This window comes from Arachis stenosperma, chromosome 4 (assembly GCF_014773155.1).
Source record: "Arachis stenosperma cultivar V10309 chromosome 4, arast.V10309.gnm1.PFL2, whole genome shotgun sequence".
Classification (NCBI taxonomy): Eukaryota; Viridiplantae; Streptophyta; class Magnoliopsida; order Fabales; family Fabaceae; genus Arachis; species Arachis stenosperma.
In genome coordinates, this window is record NC_080380.1 from 145,546,706 (window position 1) to 145,568,688 (window position 21,983).

The following is a 21,983-nucleotide window of genomic DNA, read 5'->3' on the forward strand; positions in this document are numbered from 1 at the left end:
GTCAAATTAATTAAAAAATAGGGAGTTTATTATAAAAAAAACAACTTTTTACTATTTTAATTTTTTAAATTTTAAAATTAAAAATATAAAAGATTAACTTGAGTTAGTTTAGGTTATAATGAGTTTCTTAGACTTTTTTAAAAATTAAATAAGTAATCAATTATCTTGTTTTAATTTAATCATTAAATTTATATGATTTAATTTTGACTCATTATATGAAATTAATGATTTTTTTTCTAATTCATTATAACATAATAGATAAATATTTATATAATAAAAATTAAATTAATTAATTAATATACATAATTTTAAATTATATAATACTTAAATAACTAATCAAATTAATTAATTAGTTTATTAAAATTGATTAGATTTAATAAATTAAAAGAGATACATAAAAAAATACTCTAAAAAACATGCCAAGCCATATAGAATAAGTTTTAGAGAAAGTATAAGGAACTAAAATGGTCTAAGCGTACAATGTGTACAATAGAGATTTAAGAAGTATTAGAGATATGACCATTAATATTATATTGTCCTGTCAGTTTACGCTATGAATGGGTTCATGACATAGTATTAGAGTTCTAGATCCGAAAGGTCAAGGATTCAATCCTTGGTGATTATCCCTAGTATCCGGATGGTTATTCTGGATAGTATGAATGATGTTCATTTTATTTATGGACCAAAGATTTAGCCCATTGTACACATTATTAGCTCATTAGCACTGTTTTAACCAGGAAGAAGAAAGCCAAACAGGCATCGAACATGGAGGAGGAGGAGAAGAAGTACAAGAGCATTGACGACATCCTCCCTCCTGACCTGATTCACAGAATCTTCCTGAAAGTGCCTGCCAAACATCTTGCTCGCCTCAGGTGCGTTTCGAAGCTGTGGTACTCTTTAATTTCCGATCCACAATTTGTGGAATTCCATTTTCAGTACTCTCCCGCAGTCACCAACACATTCATCTTCATAGCAAAAGGCTGTGTGTCATGCTTCGTTGACTTAGACGCACTATTTAGTGTCAACAATGATGCATTACAAGTGAAAAGGGTGTCTCCCCCTTTCAAGATGAAATCACCGCCTTATTTTGAGGTCCTGGGATCGTGCAGAGGCTTTGTTCTCTTACGTGGACAGGGTAATTTTCTTGTGCTATGGAACCCACTGACGGGATCCAGCAAAGGAATATCCTACTCTCGTATTGCTTCTCGTTGTAAGAACAAGGGCTACTGGATTCCCCGCGAGTTCCTTGTTTATGGATTTGGTTATGATGCATCACAGGATGATTACTTACTTGTTGTAGCTTGCCATGATAAGCATGGCCAAGCTCACTTTAATTGCTTGTCCTTGAAAACCAATTCATTTATTTATTTTGATGCTGCACCCCCCAAACCCTTGGGTTTTTATAATTGGAATCCTCGTGGGTTGTTCTTTAACGGCGCTATTCATTGGGTGCCTTCCTATCTTCAAGATTACAGGGATGCTATTCTTATCTTTGATCTCAAGGAAAGGACTTTTTCAATGATATCTGCACCGGAACAAATGTTAATCAGTGCATGCCGCTCTCCAGGTCTCGCCCTACTAGGAGGCTGCCTAGCCTTCTATTATGGCAATCTTGATAGCATTATCACTGACATATGGGTGATGAAAGAATATAAAGTGCACTCATCTTGGATTCTCTATCAGATTCCTTGCTTTGGCTTTCGGCCTCTGTGCTTATCCAGTGATATGAATCTTATTGGAAAAGGTGATACTTGTGATAAATTGGAGTTCTACATATATAATCTCAGAGAAGAGAGGCTCCAATATTTTAAATATCCATGTTTTCCGGCTGCCGTTTTTGAAGCCAATGCTGTGTATACAGAGAGTCTCTTGCCACTCCCTAGTGACATTAAGGATAAGGATGAGAAGGAGGAGGAACAGGGTATGTAACTATTCTCCTATGCTTTGCACCAACCCTTAGTTTTCATTGCATTGTGATTACTGAGAAAGTAATGTGTGATATGCATTATGCATCTAGTTGCAATCAAACGTGACTTTTGTATATGGATGATGAAATTTGAATTTATCAATGCTTATGGAATCATTAATCACTGTCTTGCTTCCTATAGACCGGTCTTGTGGTGAGGTTTCCAAAGTTTAGATCTTTTTCATGTCTAAAGCTTTGACTCATTTGCAGGCCATCAATTTCTCCACGAATTTTTCGAACTACTTGATGTTGCTAAAGGTTAGCATTACGAAGGATTCAAACAAGGAAAGAATACAAGTGAACAGATTGACACGTGGAGAAAAACATTTGAAAAGTGCAGATGAAGTTTAGTCTCTTTAAATCCAGTATATCTTTTGAATCAAATCTACTAATAATATTTCTTAGTTGGTTATGCAGAACTTTAGATGTTTTATTTTGCTGGTTACATAATATACTTTTTCTTTTAATCTTACCTTTAGCATGGTTGTTTTTAGAAGTTCACTAGCAAGTGATGGTAAACCCAGAAAATTGATAGTTAAGAACCATATGAGGTTGATAGTTAAGAACCATTATATAATTTGATGTATTTGACTAGATAGTCATCTAACTATTCTTAAATATCAACTTCACATAAAAACAACTGCATGTGAGTTTTCATATATATCTATATATCCTTCCACCAAATTCAAATCAAATACAAATAAGAAAACCACCAATTCATGTTCCCAAGTTTTCATTATAATTACTAAGTATTAGAGTGTGTATCAGAAGGAGGAGAAAGAATATAATGAGTAAAATACACTATATGCTTTCTTGAGTTCACAACAAACAAACTTAATCACACAAATTATGTCATAAGAACACTTATTTACTTAAGCATATATATATATATATATATAGAGCAGTATAGCACATATCTGTTTATGCTTTTATCCAGTCAACAAAATCATTCAAGTTTTTGCTTGATCTACCACCTTCTTTAATATTATTGATGGCCATGTTTCTTAATTCCATAGCCCTTACTTTAAATTCTTCACCTTGAAGCAGTTTCTTGATCTTACATATTATTTCTTCTCTAGTAATGATTCCACCAACTGGATCAAGTCTCAATCCAACTTTCCAAACATCACATATTAATGTTTGATTAAAAAATTGGTCAGCAAAGTAAGGCCAACATAGAAATGAAACTCCTTTTGTTGTACCTTCCATTGTAGAGTTCCATCCACAATGACTTATGAAACAAGCAATCGAAGGATGGCTAAGAACTTTTTGTTGAGGTGCCCATTGAATCACTTTTCCCCGATTTCGCACTCTTTCTTCAAATTCTTCAAGAAAAGATTGGTTTTCTCCATTGTTGATATCTGGCCTTATAACCAATAGAAAAGGTCTATTAGATAGTTCAAGTCCAAATGCAAGTTCTTGTAATTGAATGTGATCAAAGACAGTGAAACTTCCAAAAGCAACATAAATGACTGAATTGGTTTCTTGTTGATCAAGCCAATTCAAACAAGTTGAGTCTTCTTGCCAAAAATTCCCAGCTATGGATCCAACATAATTTGTTGCTAGAAGTGGACCTATTGGAATGATTTGTGGGACAAAATCAAGTGTTGTAGACTCATGCTCATAAGTTGTGTTGCAAATGATTTTATCTGCAAATTTCACACTTTTATTGTTCCCTTTCATATAGTGAAAAACCATTTTTTCTGTGGTCTTGTCACCCAAATATGCCCAAACAAATTCTTTGGTCCTCATAGGAGGCATCATTGGTGACAACTTAATTGTCTCATCTTTTATAGGTTGTCCTGAAATATGTAACATAAATTGATAAATCATATAACAAATATATACATTTTAATTTCCTTAAAATTATTTTCTATCCTTATTATTTTATGAAATAACATGTGATAGAGAAGAAAATATATGCTTGCCATATATGAAAATTCTCACCATCATTGTCAATGAGTCCATCATCTAGAAGCTTTTGGATGTTGAATTGCAAGGCCAATATTGAAGCTGATGCAGGCCAAAATGCAACTGCTTTTATTCCCATCTTCTTTGCAACTTCAAGTGCCCATCCAAAGGTTTCATCTGCCACCAAACAAGTTATTTTGTTGCTCTCACATTTCTTGTTGATATCTTCTATGAGCATTTCCAACTTCTTAGGCATTACCTCAAAAATTGATTGAGTCAATTTTCCCAGATCTTTTCTATTATCAACATCCTCTAACCCATCTGAGATTGAGACTAGTTCAATCTCATTATTATTGCCCACAATTGCACTTTTTTCTCCTAAAGATTTCATGATTTGGTTGTGAACAAAATCAGTGTTCACAAATGTGACCTTGATTCCATGTTTGACAAGTTCATGTGAAAGTTCCATTAGAGGAATCACATGACCTTGTGCTGGATATGGTATAGCTAAAACATGTGCTTTTTCATTCATTTTGTTGCTTGTATTTTTTTTCCCACTTACCTTGAGCAAGGCTATAGGGTTTCTTCACTTATATATATGTAAATGCTATATGATCGACAAATATTATCATTTTTTGTCAGTAATAATTTACATTCATATTTATAGATATATATACAAGAAACATATAATTTACACTAATATTTATCAAAATTTTACACATATAAATTAATACAATTTGCATTCATATTTTTTATAATTTACACACAAATTAATAAAATTTATTTATTAAAAATAATTTAATATTTATATTGACTAAATAATAATAAAAAATACTAAAAATTAGAAACTCCCAAAAATTTTTCGTATATATTATAAAACTCCCTTAGATAGCATATATACATACCTACTACATTTTATGTATACAAAAAATTATATAAAAATTCATATCAATTATTGGTGTTTAATTTGTTTTTCAAGGCTTTAAAAATAGTCAAATAACGATATATAGGATTAACTGATTAAGTGAAACACCCTTTTTTTTCCTTAAAAAAATAAAACATTTTTTTAGTATCCTCGTATTTATATATTTATTAGAACGTGAAGTATTTATTATTTTTACGAATTTTATATGTAATAATTTTAATAAATAAAAAAGTTAGATTAATAATACGAGACAAAACTAAACATAAATGGCGATGTATTCAAATCTCGTTATCGTTATTATATTATTTTTGTGGTTCTTTTCATTTGTTTCATCTATTGGGTTTTACCTTTGCTCTGTCCTTTTTCACTTGTACTATAACACTTGGCTTACCCGGCTTCTCAACAATTCTTAATTGGAAACTAAGAACTTGAATTTAAGTATATTAAAATTTAAAGTACTTATCGTTTGTGGCATAATTATCAATAAAATAAGTATAAAAAGCTTTTAATTAATTAATATTAATTAACTTTTTATTATAAAATTATTTTTAACACTCATTTTCTAAAAAAGTTAGAGTTACAATTTAAATGTATGTTACCAAGGAAAATTTAAAATTTAAAATTTAAAAATAATCTAATGCCGCTTCGAGTATATGTTTATCACTAGATAATAACTTTTGTGAACAATGTGAATAATAAACTTTAGAATTGACCTAATAAAGTAAAAAAAATACTCCACTAGGATAACCATCCGCACACCTAATAAATTGAACATCCAATATATTCATTATTCATCTTATTTAGTATTCTCATTGTCTACCTATACTTTCCCTATGTTTATTACCAATACTTCGTTCTTGGCCATTCGGAAAAACTCCTATAGGGTTCATTTTGCTGTCATGACTCAATTTTTTATTTGCTTGGGATTGTTTCTTGTACTCAACCATTTCGATCAATTTTTTTGTGGAGTGAATGTAAGTTAACGACTTATTGCCAATTTGCCATGTATGTACTATGTAGCTTACTTAATTCACGTGGACGGCCATCTAATAACATTTGTAGATTAGCTCAAAGTAAGTATATATTTCATCCATTATTTCATAATATTTAATGGTTTATGCGAGACAAGAACTACAACAATAAGTATTTTTGGTCACGTATGAAAAATTATATTGGGTATACTATTGCCCTGTTTTTTTTTTTTTGGTTGTCTTTGGACAAGTTGCCCTGTTTTTGTTTAGTAATTCATTCGTAAAAAGTTGAAACCACAACAAAAATAATAAATTTTCGTACAAATGGGCTTATGTTGGGTTTGGAGGCTAAAACCAAAGCCCAAATCAAACGAGATTATAGCTAGTATAGCAGTGTGAGTCTATTTTGTACATCTAGTAACTTATTTACTAGCAATCCATGAAGAATTAATTCTTAGTCTGTCGAATCAAAGAATACTATAAAAAAAAATAATATAATGACCAAAAAGAAAAAAAGAAAGAAAAGTAGTAGAGATATGTTTTTCTCTTGATGTCATGCACTCATGCATATATTAATTTCATCTTTGGGGTGTTAATTTGTAGGTTGTACTTGACAAATAGAGAAAATGTATGTAATTTTAGAATTTAGATAAAATAAAAAATTACTAAAGTGATAAAGCAAAATATTAATCAGTAATTTAGAACTCTTATCATATGTGAGTTTTATTATCTTAATTTAAAAATGAATAATATTTTATTTTATCATTTTATGGACTCACTCATCTTGATCCATAATCTTGCATTGTCTCATGAGAAAGTTCTGCTAGTTCAAGAGAGATGGTTTGTTGTTGCAATATAATCATGTTTCTAGGTCAAAACATACAAGGTTTTAGTACAATCAATTTCAGTTCTAATACTTCTTTTCTCTCAAAGCTGCTCCTCCAAAATAAAGGAAAAGTTATCATCATTGGAGGCAATAATAGAACCACAAATGTGTTACCCTAACGCCTTTATTTCCCATCAACTTTGCAACAACTTTTCAGGCAACCTTCATTTGTGAAAGAAAAATTAAAAGCTATCTATCTCTACTTTTTTTACCCCCAGAAATTCAACCGACTCCTGTCTTAACAACTCATATGAGATTATTAAATCAATTTGTTACCAAAAAAGATGTGTGGATGCAAATAATTAACATCTTCGATTAAATTTGAATTGCCCTTCAACGACTAAAAAGAAAGAAAAAGACCAAGACCAAAACAAAGTTAGACTATGATATAGAAATTAACACTCTGATCTCATATTCTTTGTTATTTGTCCATTGATGCATCACCGCCACTTCCATTATTCACACCAAATAAAAGACAATGACCATATTGCATAGCGACAACTGTAGAAAATTAAACACTAGCCGCCCCGACATAAATTAAAATTAGTATATATATAGGAGAAGAAGAAGCAACAATGACAATTTAACATTTTTTTTTGTTGCCCAACTAATCCGTTGCGGATCAGAACTTCATTTAAAGATCTGTCGCTGTCGCTGTCGCTGTAGCTGGCGAATAAATTGCTGCATGCACAAGACAGAATTTGAACACCCAACACTTACTCAAGCGAACAAGTGAGTTGACCACAATCCAAGTTAGTTCAATTTAACGATATATTATTATTATTATTATTATTATTATTATTATTATACATATCTTACACATAATCACTATCACTATCACTATTATATTCTAAAAAGAGAACTTTGGTGGAAAGACAAGAAGTGGAACTAGTTGATGATAGCTAAAATTATTTTGACCATATAATAAATTAAATACCCTTAAGAAAGACTATACCAAATAAAACACAAGAAAGATTGTCTTGTTCTTATTACTTTTATTCATGTGAAATGAATCGATCAAATAAGAATTGAATAAGTTCCAAACCAGCAAAGAGCATGGCAACAAATAATATAAGATTATGGTTAACGAAATCCTTTTTTGATTGCCAGCCTCAAAGGTCTTCATCACTTTGTTGATAATGGCAGGAACGTAACTCAAGACCCCAATATCAAGTTGTGAAGTGTCGAAAAATAATAATCTTTGGATTTTCCAGCTATAAAATCTCATATTATCTAAAACTGAAAATCCGATCATCTTTATAGGCAAGAGTGCGTGAAACAAGGGTTATTTTTTGAGTTAGCTTTTGAAATGAGTTAAAAATTTTTGATATGGTATGAAAAAATATTATAAAAGACAAATTTTAGTTTTTTCCGTTTAATTATATATTCCTATCTTTAAATTAAGAAATTACCGGTCATGACAAATTTAACATATAAACATATTGATACGAAAATATAAGATGACGTAATTATCGTAGGGAATCACTTAGATAAAAACACTTAAAATATCTTTTTTTAAAGATATTTTTAAATAATTAAAATTCAATACATATAATTCATTAAACTATGTTATTTTTATTAAAATTAGATCAGATAAATTGATTTGGCCAAAAAATCAATAAATTACACCTTAAAACGGTTTAAATTAATATTTTTTTATAAAAAATAATTACAATATCTTTATTATAAAAAATGACTAAAATATTCTTATTATATATATATATATATATATATATATATATATTGAGAATCCTAAATTTTAATTTTTTTTCTTTTTTCTGTGTCAGTATAGGGTTAGAATTTAGGGTTTTCAAAATTAAAAAATATATATAATAAGAATATTTTAGTCATTTTCTATAATAAAGTTATTGTAATTATTTTCTATAAAAAAATATTAATTTAGATCGGTTTAAGATTTGGTTTACGGATTTTTCGACCAAATTAATTTGTCTGATCTAATTTTGACAAAAATAATATAATTTAATTGATTATATGTATTAAATTTTGATTAATAAAAAAATATTTTAAATAAAAGGCGTTTTAAGTATCTTTATTGGAGTGGCCTCCATCATTGTAAGGTATAACTATTGTAATTAGTATAAAATAATTAGCATAAAATATAAATCTCAAATTAAAAAGAAAAGTGGAATATCAAAATTATTTTCTTGGCTCTAACTTGGACCACAACTTGGCGCAAATAATATCTCAACTCTCGTCCATCATGCATGCACCAATGATTTTTCTTCTACGCGCTTGGTACTGTATATACACTTCAGAAAATAATAAGAGTAAAGTGATAAATAAATTTTTAAAAATTTATATTTTAGATAGATTAACCTTTAAAAAACGAGTATCAATAAAATCTTTTGCAATAGTAGATTACCCCCCCTGTGAAGTCCTCCATTGATTGAAAGAAAAAAAAATCACAAATAATAATAACAACTCTGATAAAACTATACATGCAACACAAATCATTAATAAATATAAATTCTCATTTTATAGAGTACATATATAACGGTGAAAACTCAGGTGAAGTCGACTTTACGTAAAGTTGATAACCGAGAATTGTTAGATAATTTGACTGATTTGACTAAATTTTTATCTAACAACTCTTAGCTATCAACTTTACCTGAAGTTAATGCACTTGAGTTTTCACCATATATAACATAAATTTAATATATAAAATCACACCAATTACAATTTCACTACCATTTATTTTTTTCATTAATATAGCAATACACAACTTTAAAAATTCCCAATTTTTTTCATCTCAAATTTTATTTATACTAATACATAACTATACTCACTCCTTGGCCCAATTGATAAACTCATTGAGATTCTTCTGACCTTCTTGCTTGTTCTTGATCACAATCTCCTTGAGTCTCAAACACCTCTCATTGATTCCTTCATCTCCAAGTAACATCTCCACCTTCTTCTTTATCTCTTCCCTCAAAACCAATCCCTTCTCAAATCCAATCCCAACCTTCCACACATCACAAATGTAAATCTTGTTCATCAATTGGTCACTCACAAAAGGCCAACACAAGAAAGGAACACCACTATAAACACCTTCAATGGTCGAATTCCAACCACAATGACTAACAAAACAAGCTATGGCAGGGTGGTTTAGAACTTTTTTCTGGGGTGCCCAATTAACAATCTTACCTTTACTTCCATGAAATTCATCTGGGTATAACCCATAATTTCCATTATTGTTTTTGCAACCATTAATTCCATTTCTTACAACCCAAAGAAAAGGCTTGTTAAGAAGATCAAGTCCAAGAGCTAGTTCTTTGAATTGGTTCGGCTTAATAGATACCATGCTACCAAATGAAACATACACAACGGATCGAGGTTGTTGTTGATCCAACCATTCTAGACATGTTTCATCTTCTTTTAAGATCAATGATGATGATGATGATGAACTTGTGGTTTGATCTGCCATCAATGGACCAATTGGTAGGACCTTTGGTGAAATAGAAAGTGCTCCGGGTTCAAGATGAGAACTTGTGTTACAAAGCCACCATTGTGCTTGATTCAGAGTTTGAATCTCTTGCTTCATGTGAAGGAAGAAGAAAGTGTTGTCTAAACAGTACCATGGCATGGCTGATGGGTCCATCTTTGGTAGATTTGAAGAAAGATGAATCTCCTTATGTTCTTTGGTTGGTAGGCCTGATAATAAATTTTCAATTAAACCAATATAAGTAAGATTATAGCAAGTAGTTAATTAATACTAATTAGTGCTTGCCATTTGTTAATTAAGATATATTCTCTATTAGACCCTACATACACTTATCACAATTGCATGTGACATATATACACATATTAAAGTTTTATGTAGAAATCTAAGTGTCGTTATAAAATATATATAACTTTATTTATTATGAACTTAATTAAAATTTTAAATAAGTGATTCCATAATTACAGACCCATCAAACACACTTTGAGAAAAAAAGATAGCTTGTGACTTCTTATGAATGCTTTCTAATTATATGAAACTATGAAAGGGACTAACAAATAACAAGCAAACATATTAGTAATTAGAAGTTTTTTTTGTTGCCACGCTTGACTACTGGATCAACTCAAGTTATAAGATATCTTACCATTTTGAGAATCTATGATTCCCTGATGAATGAGGGTTTGCATAGAATCAAAAGAGGCCAAAGAAGTTGCAGAAGCAGGCCAGAAGAGAGCACCTTTGATACCCAAATTGAGAGCAACTTGCAAGGCCCAACCCATGTTCTTAGTCACAATAACACAAGTGATCTTGTTATCACAATCCATGCCATTCACATCTTCTATGAGCTTTGGAAGCATGTCAATCATGGTAGTTCTTGTGGTGAGTATAACCTTGCCTTGGTCACTTCTATCATCATTAGGGTCCACACCATCTGGCAGGGACACCAACCTCATCATCTCTGACTCCATGCCTGAACTACTTGCTGCTTTCTTCAGCTTCTCAAAGTGTTGATCAGAGCTTAAGAAGGTGATTTTGCAACCATGGTTTTTGGCTAGAACATGGCAGAATTGAAGAAGGGGATTCATGTGTCCAAGTATTGGGTATGGTATTGCAAGAAAGTGTGGGATCCCCATGTTTCTCAAAAGATTCTCGGAATTTGGAACTTGGAATTTTCCTCTTCCTTTTTCTCTTATATTTTTTTTATGAAAAAGGAAGATTGGATTGATATGAATGAATAACTAATAATACGTAAGTTACTGAACACTCTTATAAGCTATATATAGGGAATTATTTATTGAGAGGAATGATTTCATTTTAGAGGCATGTGACTTTATACTATTGTATGTATATATTCTTGTCTATTATTCATCTTTCTACATTAGATCAACCGTGTGTAGTGAGTTTGATGAACGGGAAAATTTTCTTTCTTTTTAAAGTAATAAAAGTAATAAAAGTGTCACCAAAAAAGAAAAAAAAAACGAGTCACCAAAAAAAAAGTAATAAAAGTTAGTTTTGCATATATGAATTTTAAATATTATATTTAGCATACTCCTAACAAAAAAAAAAAAAAAAAGCAATCTCATCTCTAACCAGTTATCTAATTAAGCGTAATCATTTAATTATTTCCTTTTTTACATTCGCTCTTTCTGGTTAGTTAATATTAAGAGAAAAGGACAAATTGATTCTTAATTTTTTTGTTTACAGATATTTAAATTTTTGATAATTTAAAAATACATTTAAGTTTTTAACATCTTTAAAATCTAAATATATCGATCTTTGAGTCAAATTTGTCCGATTTTAAAAACTCTCTCACGTGTGCATTCGTATCAACCAGATCAGCACAACGGAAATCACGTTTAATTTTTCTGTTGAGTTTGACAAACCTAAATAAACACAAAGGATCAATATGTCTAAGTTTTAAAAAGATTGGAGACTTAAATAATATATTTTCAGATTCTCGAATACTTAAATATTTGCGAATCAAAAAGTTAAGAATCTATTTATCTTTTTCTCTAACATTAATATATAATACATATCCTCTCTAGCTAATTTTGTTTTGAATTATTTTTATTTATTTATTTATATTTAACTTCTTAAGAATAAAACATTATATATTTATAGAATAATAATAAAAAAATAAATAAATGTGAATTCAAAGAAAGAATTCTCCCACAAAAGTCTACAAGTATTTATTTTATCACTACAACAAAAATTACTTTTAGTAGTAATAAGATAGAAGTCATTATATGTTTTATTTAATTTATGTTTTTGTAATAATTATATATTTGCTGTTATTATTATTATATGTTATAATGACAATTATATACTTTTTGCAGCCATTAACAAAATTAAAAAATGTATAATTATCACTAAAATTTTTTAGTAAGAAAATATAAAACGATTAATATCTAATTATTAGTAAATATATTAATAGCTATTTTAATTGTTGCTAAAAGTAAAATAAATGACCGCCAAAAAAATAATTTTACTAGCAGACTAGCGGTGATGAGTATACTACAAAGTACTAAAAGAGAAACATAACTAATGTTTTTTTATTACACACGACATTTTTCAATCCAACAAGTTAATGATTAATAATTTACTGCAAATCGAAATTTTATTTAAGAATTTGTTGTTGGCCGATAAATTACTATACGTATAAGACATTATTCAAACTTCTAATATTTATTTAAGTGAATTAGTAAACTAACTACTAAACTAATCTAAATTAGTTACATAACAAATGTTAATACATTTAGGATTATTAACTAATAAATTCATTATATTTATTTGATTTATATTTAAATTATATATATAATTTTAATGTGATTTTAATATTATACTTATTATATTTTCATAACAAAAATATTACAATTATGGCTTTTTTATGAAATACAATATATATAGTGCACCAAAATTAAATAATACGATATATTGATTTTTATATTACTGCATTGTCAGAGGCTGTTGGTCCACTACCGGACTCCGAGACCTGAAAATTTAGTGACCCCCGTCAACACGTTCTGGCCCCTCAATTTCAAAAGGAATTTTTTTGGTGCAATTTAAATTAAACATTTTTGGGTTACTAATATCTAAGAAATACCAAATAAAAAGTGAGTGTTGCGGGAAAAAAAAAAGGTTAAAAAAGAGTCGACATAATAAATTGGAAATTACACTACAGTTTAAAGATGAGTTTATTTTAGATGCAATATAAAATGTTTTAGATAATTGCATCATCGGATGAAAATGGATCTTCTCTATTTTTTTTATCATCGAAGAGAATAAAGTGTAATCTCCCACCTTTAATTCTACAAGTGAAACTAGAAATAAATAAAAGAGAGAATGTAATGAAGGGTGAGATCTTCCACACTGGATACCATCCAATTTTTTTTCCACTAAAAAAAATTTACTCCATCGTCATCAAATTTGTTTATAGGTAATCATTCATATCATTAATAAAAAAACATAATTCGTTTTATTAATATAACATTACGTAATTAGATGTATTTATAAAACTATTTTATATTAACAGTATAAAATTTGAGATATTTATTAGTTAATTATATAATTAAAATTGAGTTAAAAAGGTTTAACATCGTTCGATTTAAACTAAAAATTTAAATTTTATAATTTAAAAATTTACAGATAAAATTTAAATTTAAAAAATTATTTGAAGCGCAAAAATATAATTAATTATAAAAAAATACATACCGACATTATAATTAACTATACACGCTTAGGTATGTCCGATACTACGTATAAAAAAAATAAAAATGTAAAAATGGCCAAAAACATATTTAGAATACAAAATCGGAATGTATATCTTTAAAATTTTAGCTCTAAGTCAGACCAATAGGCGAAAGGTTAAAAATATCTCTCGCTTAATTAACTTGTCTTAAAAGTGACTCCATTTCCAATTTCACTCACATTTGACAAAAGAGAGATAGAGAGCTCGAGAAAAGAGAAGAAGAGAAACCCTAAATACTATTCACCTTCTTCTTTTAATTCACTTTTCTCACAAACTGGAGTTCCAATAGACGACTTGTTTGCGACTATATGTTCCTCTCATTTTTCTCTACGTTTTTATACTACTTTTGCGGTGAGTAATTGTGATAATTCTACCCTATTTCTTCATTCTTTATTGATTTTGCGTTTTAGGTAGTGTGGGTGTTGAATTTGTGATTTAGATGCTTTAAGGAAAGCTCAAGGTCACATTCTAGCAAAGTTTTGATCCATGTTCATATGAAATAAGGTAAAGAAATTCTTTCTCCTTATTTTTTTTTATTTATGTGAAAATCCTAGTATGAATAATGTGAAATTTGAATGAAATTAGATTGAATAGAATTGGTTGAAGCTTGGATTTGTGAGGAATTGATCGAGGCTTGGTTTGGCCAGAGATAAAGGTTCAAGAGGTTGGAACTGCCGTCAACTAAGGTACAAGTTTCGGTTTCACTATATAATGTTATGTGAAAATCTAAACTAGTTGACCTTAAGATATTGTTGAATTGATGTTGTTGATGTTAATGATTCAGCATGGATGTCTAAAATTGAATGATGATTTAAATGTTGAATGAATTTTGGGGCGAAGACAGTGAGTGATTGAGTTATATCGCTTGATATGTATTGATGTATTGAGGTGTATCTGGTGAGGTTGAAATCCTTGTAGATAGTATGTGATGTATGTTGGATTTAGGATGATTAATTGTTGATTTTTTTATGCATTATTTCATTTTTGTGCATACACACGAGGCCTGCGTACTCACCCTCAAAAGACCGAGGCAGGTTTCGTGCGTACGCACGATTGTGCTAATTTTTTAAAAATGCTGATTTTAGATTGTTAAACCTTTTCGACAAACTCGTAATTTCCTGTAACTTTTGTATAGAGTCTGAGAATTATTTTAAAAGCTTTGAATATATTGGGGGTGAGTATAATAGATTGAATTGGATAATTAGCGGATGAAAAATTCTTAAGCGGGATATAAATATTATAAGGATAGTTGTTCGTCTCGCCCACGGTGAGGTTGGTGGCTTCGTCCCGCTCACGAATTGATGAGGTTGATTACTTTAATAAATGAATGGGGTTATGATGAGTTATATCTTCTAAAATTGGTTGAAATTGGGATTATGGTTGTAAATGTGATATGATGACCGAATTGGCAAGGACATGGGTTTTGTCCCTCTTGTGTGATTATGAGATGTGATTATTAATTGGCAAGGACATATTTTTCGCCCCGCTTGCGTTATTGATGTTGTGCGAATGGTGGTTCGTCCTTCCTACGGTGAATACGGTGGCTTTGTCTGCTCACGGATAGAGAAGTTGATGTTGAGGCTTCTCTCTCTCTTATTACATTGGGAGATTGCATAGGAGGTTGATGATTCCCTTCAATTTAGTTTTTTATTATGGTGTGAATGAGTTAGGTTGAAGATTCCCTATTGTTGCACCACAATCTCTCTCTGATTGTGAAGTGTAGCAGACACTATATCGCAGATATCACTGCCTTCAGTGAAATGGTGGAAAGTTGAGGATTCCCTTCTTGTTAATCATATATATATGTTATGTTCTTTGTAGGGATGCACGACAGAGTGATAATGTCTGGGTTAACTACTAGATGTGTCGAGTCTGCTGGCAATTTACCGATATGTGAGTTTACGGCCAATAGGACATGCATGCATTATGTGCATTTGTTTACCATTACTTGGGTATGCATAAATATTTTAGTTTGCCTATTTGTTAATCATGTTTAACTGCTAATTGTATTACTTGTTCTAAATATTCTTATTGGTAATTGTTTGGTATGATTGTTTGTTAGTGTTTGCATTCCATTATTAGAAGTATAGAGACCGAAAACAATGAAGATTAATGTTGGGAGTGGACGAGACTAGTAATGAATTAAAGTATTTTTATCTAAGCAAATTTAATTCTGTATGAATTAGTTAAGACTTAGAGGATTGAATTCCTCTGAAGTTGGAGATCATGATGGCTTAGATGGTTCATATTTTCTTGTGTAATTTTTATTTGAGACCGTTACTCTATTGAAAACCTTCGGGTTTTCATCCGTTGTTGACTTGTTGTTATTCTATTTTTCAGATACAGGACACAACACAACTCGCTGAGAGTGTGAAATTTCATACGATGAAGCGAAGAGAATTCTTTTGAGATTTATTTTGGTACTAGAAATTCTCTCTCCTTTTAAAAATATATTGTATAACTTAAATTCTTCTTAGAGGCTTTTATTTGGAGAGATAAGTTTATATATTGTATTCTCTCTAATGATGTATAATCTTAGCCGACATTTTTTCGCGGGTCGCGAGACTAATAACTATTATGTATATTTACTTGAATTTGTATATCCGCTTATGTATACGATGTTTATTATTTTAACGTGTTCGCGTGTGATTAACTATGTTTAATTTTTTTACGAACTCCTAATTATAATATTATTTTTCTATAATTTTATATGTATGTCTTTTTTAAGTATTGTAATGTTTTATTACCGTTGATTTACGACTATAGCGTAAATTTTTATATGATAAAATGTTTTAGATAGAACATTAAAATTAAATTTTTGATAGATATTAAAATAAGTGTCAACCTAATTAAAAGATAATATTACAATAATATTTTTCAAAAAGAAATAAATAAAATGCTATGATAATATAAAATAATATTAAAGGACACGGAGAGAGAGTTTGTGAAAGTAGAACTATGCGAATATAGCAAAAAATAAAGTGCAAACGTGAAGTGCGTTTTGGTTTAAGTGCTAATAAAGTAGTAATAGTTTATAATTTCATATTACTTTTGCTTCCTCTTTCTTTTAGCATCCAATTCTACAGTAAATTAAAGTTCAATTCATTCCGCCACGAGATTTTTCGTGTCATGGTCCTCATGGAAACAAGTTCAATTTTTTCTCTTTGTTCTTTTGGTCAACACTAGAGTCAGCTCAGTAGTCAAGGCTAATTATGTGGACCATTTTTACTCTGGATCTGGAACCCTACAATAAACCCAAGCTGCATGCATGCATCAACGCAATTACGGAGTCAACACCCTATTAAGTATTAGTCAATTTTACGTTTTTAACTAACAAATAAATAAACTTATATATTTACGATTTTTAAAATCACATTTTTACCCTTTTCAATTTTACTTTTTTTTTTATACATATATACCATAATTATTTTAAGACTTAATTATTCTATCAATCTCTATAATTTTATTAAATTTTTAATTAGACTCATATATATATATATATATATATATATATATATATATTATTTTTAATTGAGTCCTTGTACTATATCAGATTTTATAATTAAATTTCTATCGTAACAAAAATATTGAAATTAATAGAATATTTTGTTTAACTATACAGAATATTCAATCAAAGTGTTAGACATATTCGTTTTGTTTAAGAGAATATTCCATTAATTCTAATTATTTTTGTCATGATAGGAACTTAATTACAAAATTTAATATAGTATAGAAATTCAATCGAAAAAAAAAATTATAAAAATTTAATAAAACTATAAAAATTGACAGAATAATTAAACCTAATTTTAACCACTACTACCATTTGCCCACCACTAGTGATCGACTCCCCTCCTTTGCCAACCACTGTAATCATTCTTCATCACCTCTAGCCACTCAAAATCCTAGACCTTAGATTTTAAATTCATTATAATATTTTCGGTCTATTTGTAATTATAGTTAATGAAAATCATTATATTATTTTTTACTTTAAGTCACTGTTTTTTACTGTGATCTATTTTATTGTAAACTCGTGACAATAGCTCTATATAATTACATTTGTTTTTTATTTATGATCATGATTTTTTATCATAGTTATCACTTTTTTTTATCCAACACATTAGACTAAATACAATTTAAATTATGAATATAGATTAAATTATGATGATCATTGTTTTTTAAAATTATATATACCACGATAATTTTAACCATCATCCACGCACCGCTAGTGGTTGTCGCCGCTCCCCTCGAGTCATTGTCGACGACCCACCACCATTCACCGCCTCCAATTATCTTAAATAGTACACCTTAAATTTTAATTCCAAATTTTAAATTTTATATCATAAATTAATTTTATTTTATATCACTTTTAAGGATTTTTTTCCTTTAAATTTTGGATATGTTTATTATTTTTAGTTTTGGATTTTTTTATATTAATTTATTTTTAATTATTGACTAATTTTTAAATTAGTTGGTTGAATTACTGTTGTCCTTCTATATATTTTTTTGCATGCATATACTATCTCCTAATTTTAAGGCGGATTTAATTTGTTTGTTTATGGTAACAACTAACTAGAATGGTTTTGACCAATAGATAGGTCAAGTAGTTGAATTTTCAAATGTGTCCAGAGTTTTGAATTCTTACATTCCTCTTTCTCTAAGATTTTCTGACTAACTTTTTAAATATATAGGTTGAATGTTTTCTATGAAAAGGATTTTTTTAATAAATTAAATAAATGTAATAATTATTAAAATAAATAATTTTAAAAATATTTATTGAAATAAATATTTTTTTATTTTATTTACACTGTAAACGAGATAATTTTACATACATCTTATTTACTGTATAAACGAAATAAGACAGATAAATATATTTTTTAAAAAAAAATTGAAAATAATAAAAATTATTAATAATATCAATAATCCAAATTGTTGCCATGTAATTAGTACATAAAAAAGTTGCTAGAAGAGATTAAAATAGATATGTTTGATTAATTTTAGTCTATTTTAAATTACAGGGATTAACACGTTTATTTAAAAACTATTAAACTGCCCACTATCAACATGGTTACCTCTTTTTTAACTATCCACTACTTAAAAATTTAAAATATAATTTAAATACACGTGATTTATTTAATGATCCAATTAATGCATGTCATTACTCTATTGGTATATAATATGAAATCTTTTTTACTTAAATTATTTTTCAAATTTTTATGTACTCCTATGTAACAAATAAAATTTATATGTACTCTCTTGCAACAAACAAAAAAGTAGGTGAATATAGATGAAACAAATATACTAATAATGTATAGTTAAAAATATTTTTATAACTGTCCATTATTAATAGTGTGCTGAAAATATATTTATAACTATCTATTATTAATATTAGACTGTCCATTATTAATAGTGTGCTGGAAATATATACTTTAGCTCTGTCTACCTCTATGCTTTTATTAGAGATTTCGTGGCCAAAGACTATCCCTTCAGTTACCATAAAATGACATTTTTTCCAATTCAAAATTAGGTTAGTCTCTTGGCATTTTTTTAGCATCAAGCAAAATGGTGTAAGCAATTAGGGAAAGAGTCACCAAATACTGAAAAATCGTCCATAAAAATCTCAATAAGTTTTTCAATCATATCAGAAAAGATAGACAACATGCATTTTTAGAAAGTGGCAGATGTATTACACAATTCAAAGGACATGCTTCTATAAGCAAAGACCCATATAGTTACAAATATATTTTCTGGACACTATTAATAATAGACCGTTACAAATATATTTTTAACTATACATTATTAATATATTTGTTTCTTCCATATTCACCTACTCTTTTTGTTTGTTATAATTGGGAGTACATATAAATTTTATTTGTTGTATAAGAGTATATAAAAATTTAAAATATAATTTAAATAAAAAAGGTTTTATATTATATACCAATAAAATAGTGACATGTATTAACTGGTTCATTAAATAAATCACATGTATTTAAATTATATTTTAAATTTTTAAACAGTGAGTAGTTAAAAAAGAGATAACCGTGTTAACAGTAGATAGTTTAATGGTTTTAAGTAAACGTGTTAATCCTATCATTTAAAATGGACTAAAATTAATTAAATACATCTATTTTAATCTTTTTATTAACCTTTTTATGTACTAATTGTATAACAAAAGTTTGAATTATTGATATTATTAATATTTATTATTATTTTTAATTTGTTAAAATATATATATATATATATATATATATATATATATCGTTTACAATATAAACAAAATATCATTATACATGTAAAATTATCTCTTTTACAGTGTAAATAAAATAAAAATATTTATTTCAATAAATATTTTTAAAATTATTTATTTTAGTAATTATTATATTTATTTAATTTATAAAAATAAAAAATTCTCTATGAAAAGCATGTACTCTTTACAAATAAAAATTACATAGATTGTTTCAATAATTAATATGTACCGTTCAAACTTCTTGATCATATATATACCCGAGATATTACTATTAAATTTCTCTCTTATCTTTGGAACTAATTTTGTATTCTCCCTTGGTTAAAGTGCAAATGTTATTCACACAATTAAGTCAAGTCAATCCTATTGCAAATTAAAACTCTTATACGATTGACAGGTTCTATGATGTCTTGGAATTGAGCCGTCTAACCTGGCTATTATATGTGTTCAGACAGTGACAACATGTGTATAACTTTGACTGTATACTAATGTATTGGTAAAAGTAATTAGTAGTTTTATTTATAAATTAATTAAATTAATAATTATTTAAAATAAAAAAATTATATCTGAACATTAAAAAAAACATCAAACAAAGTCTATTTATTCATCATCATCTTCTAACACCTATCAAAAAATAAAATTCATCTTTTAACAATAATTTTAAAAATTATTACGAAATTTACCTAAAATAAATGGATCTAAGTTTGAATATAAAGTCTAGGCTCTTTTTAAAATAAGATATTCTTTTTAAAATAAGAATTTTTTTGTCTCTTTAACAAGAATTGCTATCTCAACTCTTTAAAGAGCTTGGTGGAGATATTTTATAAATTGAAATTTTAAGAATATTTTAGAGAATACTAAAATATTTATAGTTGTAGGTGAGTCAATAATCACTTTATGAAGTGATTTTTTTTTTTTTTGTGACGAATAATCATTCTCTTTTATTAAAAAAGTTGTCGAGATCTTCTTTCTAAATTATTAAAAAAAATTGTAGAGATTGATTATACATTCAAATATATAAATAAGATTAGACCTGCATTATTGTGTCTAATTTCTGTGAAGTTGAATATGTCATAATATAAATCTGAACACTAATAATATAAAATGTTGATTCGACTTTAATTATTTTGAATCTAACTTTAATAAAAGATCACGTATCAAGAGGGATCAATTTCAAATTTAAAAGTGGTTCCAGGGTAAAAATTATTTTAATAATTCAAATAAATCATGTTTATCTTTAAAGAATTTAATTAAACTTTGCTGCAACTTGCTTTACTAATGTTCAGATCGCTTTTGTCACCGTACCGTTGTTGGCTTATGTTGCTCCGTGATTTGGTACTTAGACAAGTTGGTACTTTGATCAGCTTTGATTCATTCATGGTGAAGGTAAAAATGCTTTAGCCAATACTTACATACCGAATATATAATACACATAAAATACAAAAAATAGACATATTAATTTAGTGATCAAGTTTAAATTTCTTTTTCTGTTGGCTTAAGAAAATTAACATAGTTATTTAAGAGAAGTAGGTTTTTTTTAGTAGAAAAAAAAATTGGATGATATTTAATATTAAATCTAATTATTTATTGTTCTTTTTTTATATTTATTTTTTGTTCCAATTACTAAAAATGGTATTTACTACGGTATGATGATAAATTTATACGTACCGATATATTAAAAATATGGACAAGTAGTAATAAGTCACGTGGAATTTATTGTTTACATCAATATTTTTTTTAAATATATATTATATCACCATTTTTACTAATACACCCCTTTTAACTAAATAAAAATAAAAATATATTTTTAATTTAATTTTATAAAAAATCTTAAACATCCTTATTTTATTTGATTAGATAAAAATATCCTTTTAA

General features: G+C 28.1%; 3 protein-coding genes across 4 annotated transcripts; 1 reads left to right on the forward strand and 2 right to left on the reverse strand.

Moving 5' to 3' along the window:
• Window positions 1–706: 706 nt before the first annotated feature.
• On the forward strand, window positions 707–2,537 carry LOC130973377 (F-box protein CPR1-like). 2 transcript variants are annotated; one of them, XM_057897862.1, is made up of 3 exons: window positions 708–872; window positions 1,476–1,921; window positions 2,177–2,536. In XM_057897862.1, exons 1-3 carry the CDS (start codon window positions 766–768, stop codon window positions 2,227–2,229), a joined length of 606 nt encoding a protein of 201 aa, XP_057753845.1. In that variant the 5' UTR covers window positions 708–765; the 3' UTR covers window positions 2,230–2,536. The 2 variants fall into 2 exon arrangements, with proteins under 2 accessions (XP_057753844.1, XP_057753845.1); XM_057897861.1 differs by having other exon boundaries at window positions 707–1,921; window positions 2,177–2,537.
• A 117-nt stretch (window positions 2,538–2,654) lies between these two features.
• Window positions 2,655–4,428, reverse strand: LOC130973376 (UDP-glycosyltransferase 83A1-like). The gene is made up of 2 exons (XM_057897859.1): window positions 3,914–4,428; window positions 2,655–3,768 (listed from the first exon to the last, which is right to left on the reverse strand). Exons 1-2 carry the CDS (start codon window positions 4,407–4,409, stop codon window positions 2,888–2,890), a joined length of 1,377 nt encoding a protein of 458 aa, XP_057753842.1. The 5' UTR covers window positions 4,410–4,428; the 3' UTR covers window positions 2,655–2,887.
• A 4,705-nt stretch (window positions 4,429–9,133) lies between these two features.
• LOC130976114 (UDP-glycosyltransferase 83A1-like) lies at window positions 9,134–11,387 on the reverse strand. The gene is made up of 2 exons (XM_057900883.1): window positions 10,763–11,387; window positions 9,134–10,331 (listed from the first exon to the last, which is right to left on the reverse strand). Exons 1-2 carry the CDS (start codon window positions 11,250–11,252, stop codon window positions 9,463–9,465), a joined length of 1,359 nt encoding a protein of 452 aa, XP_057756866.1. The 5' UTR covers window positions 11,253–11,387; the 3' UTR covers window positions 9,134–9,462.
• Between the last annotated feature and the right edge of the window lie 10,596 nt (window positions 11,388–21,983).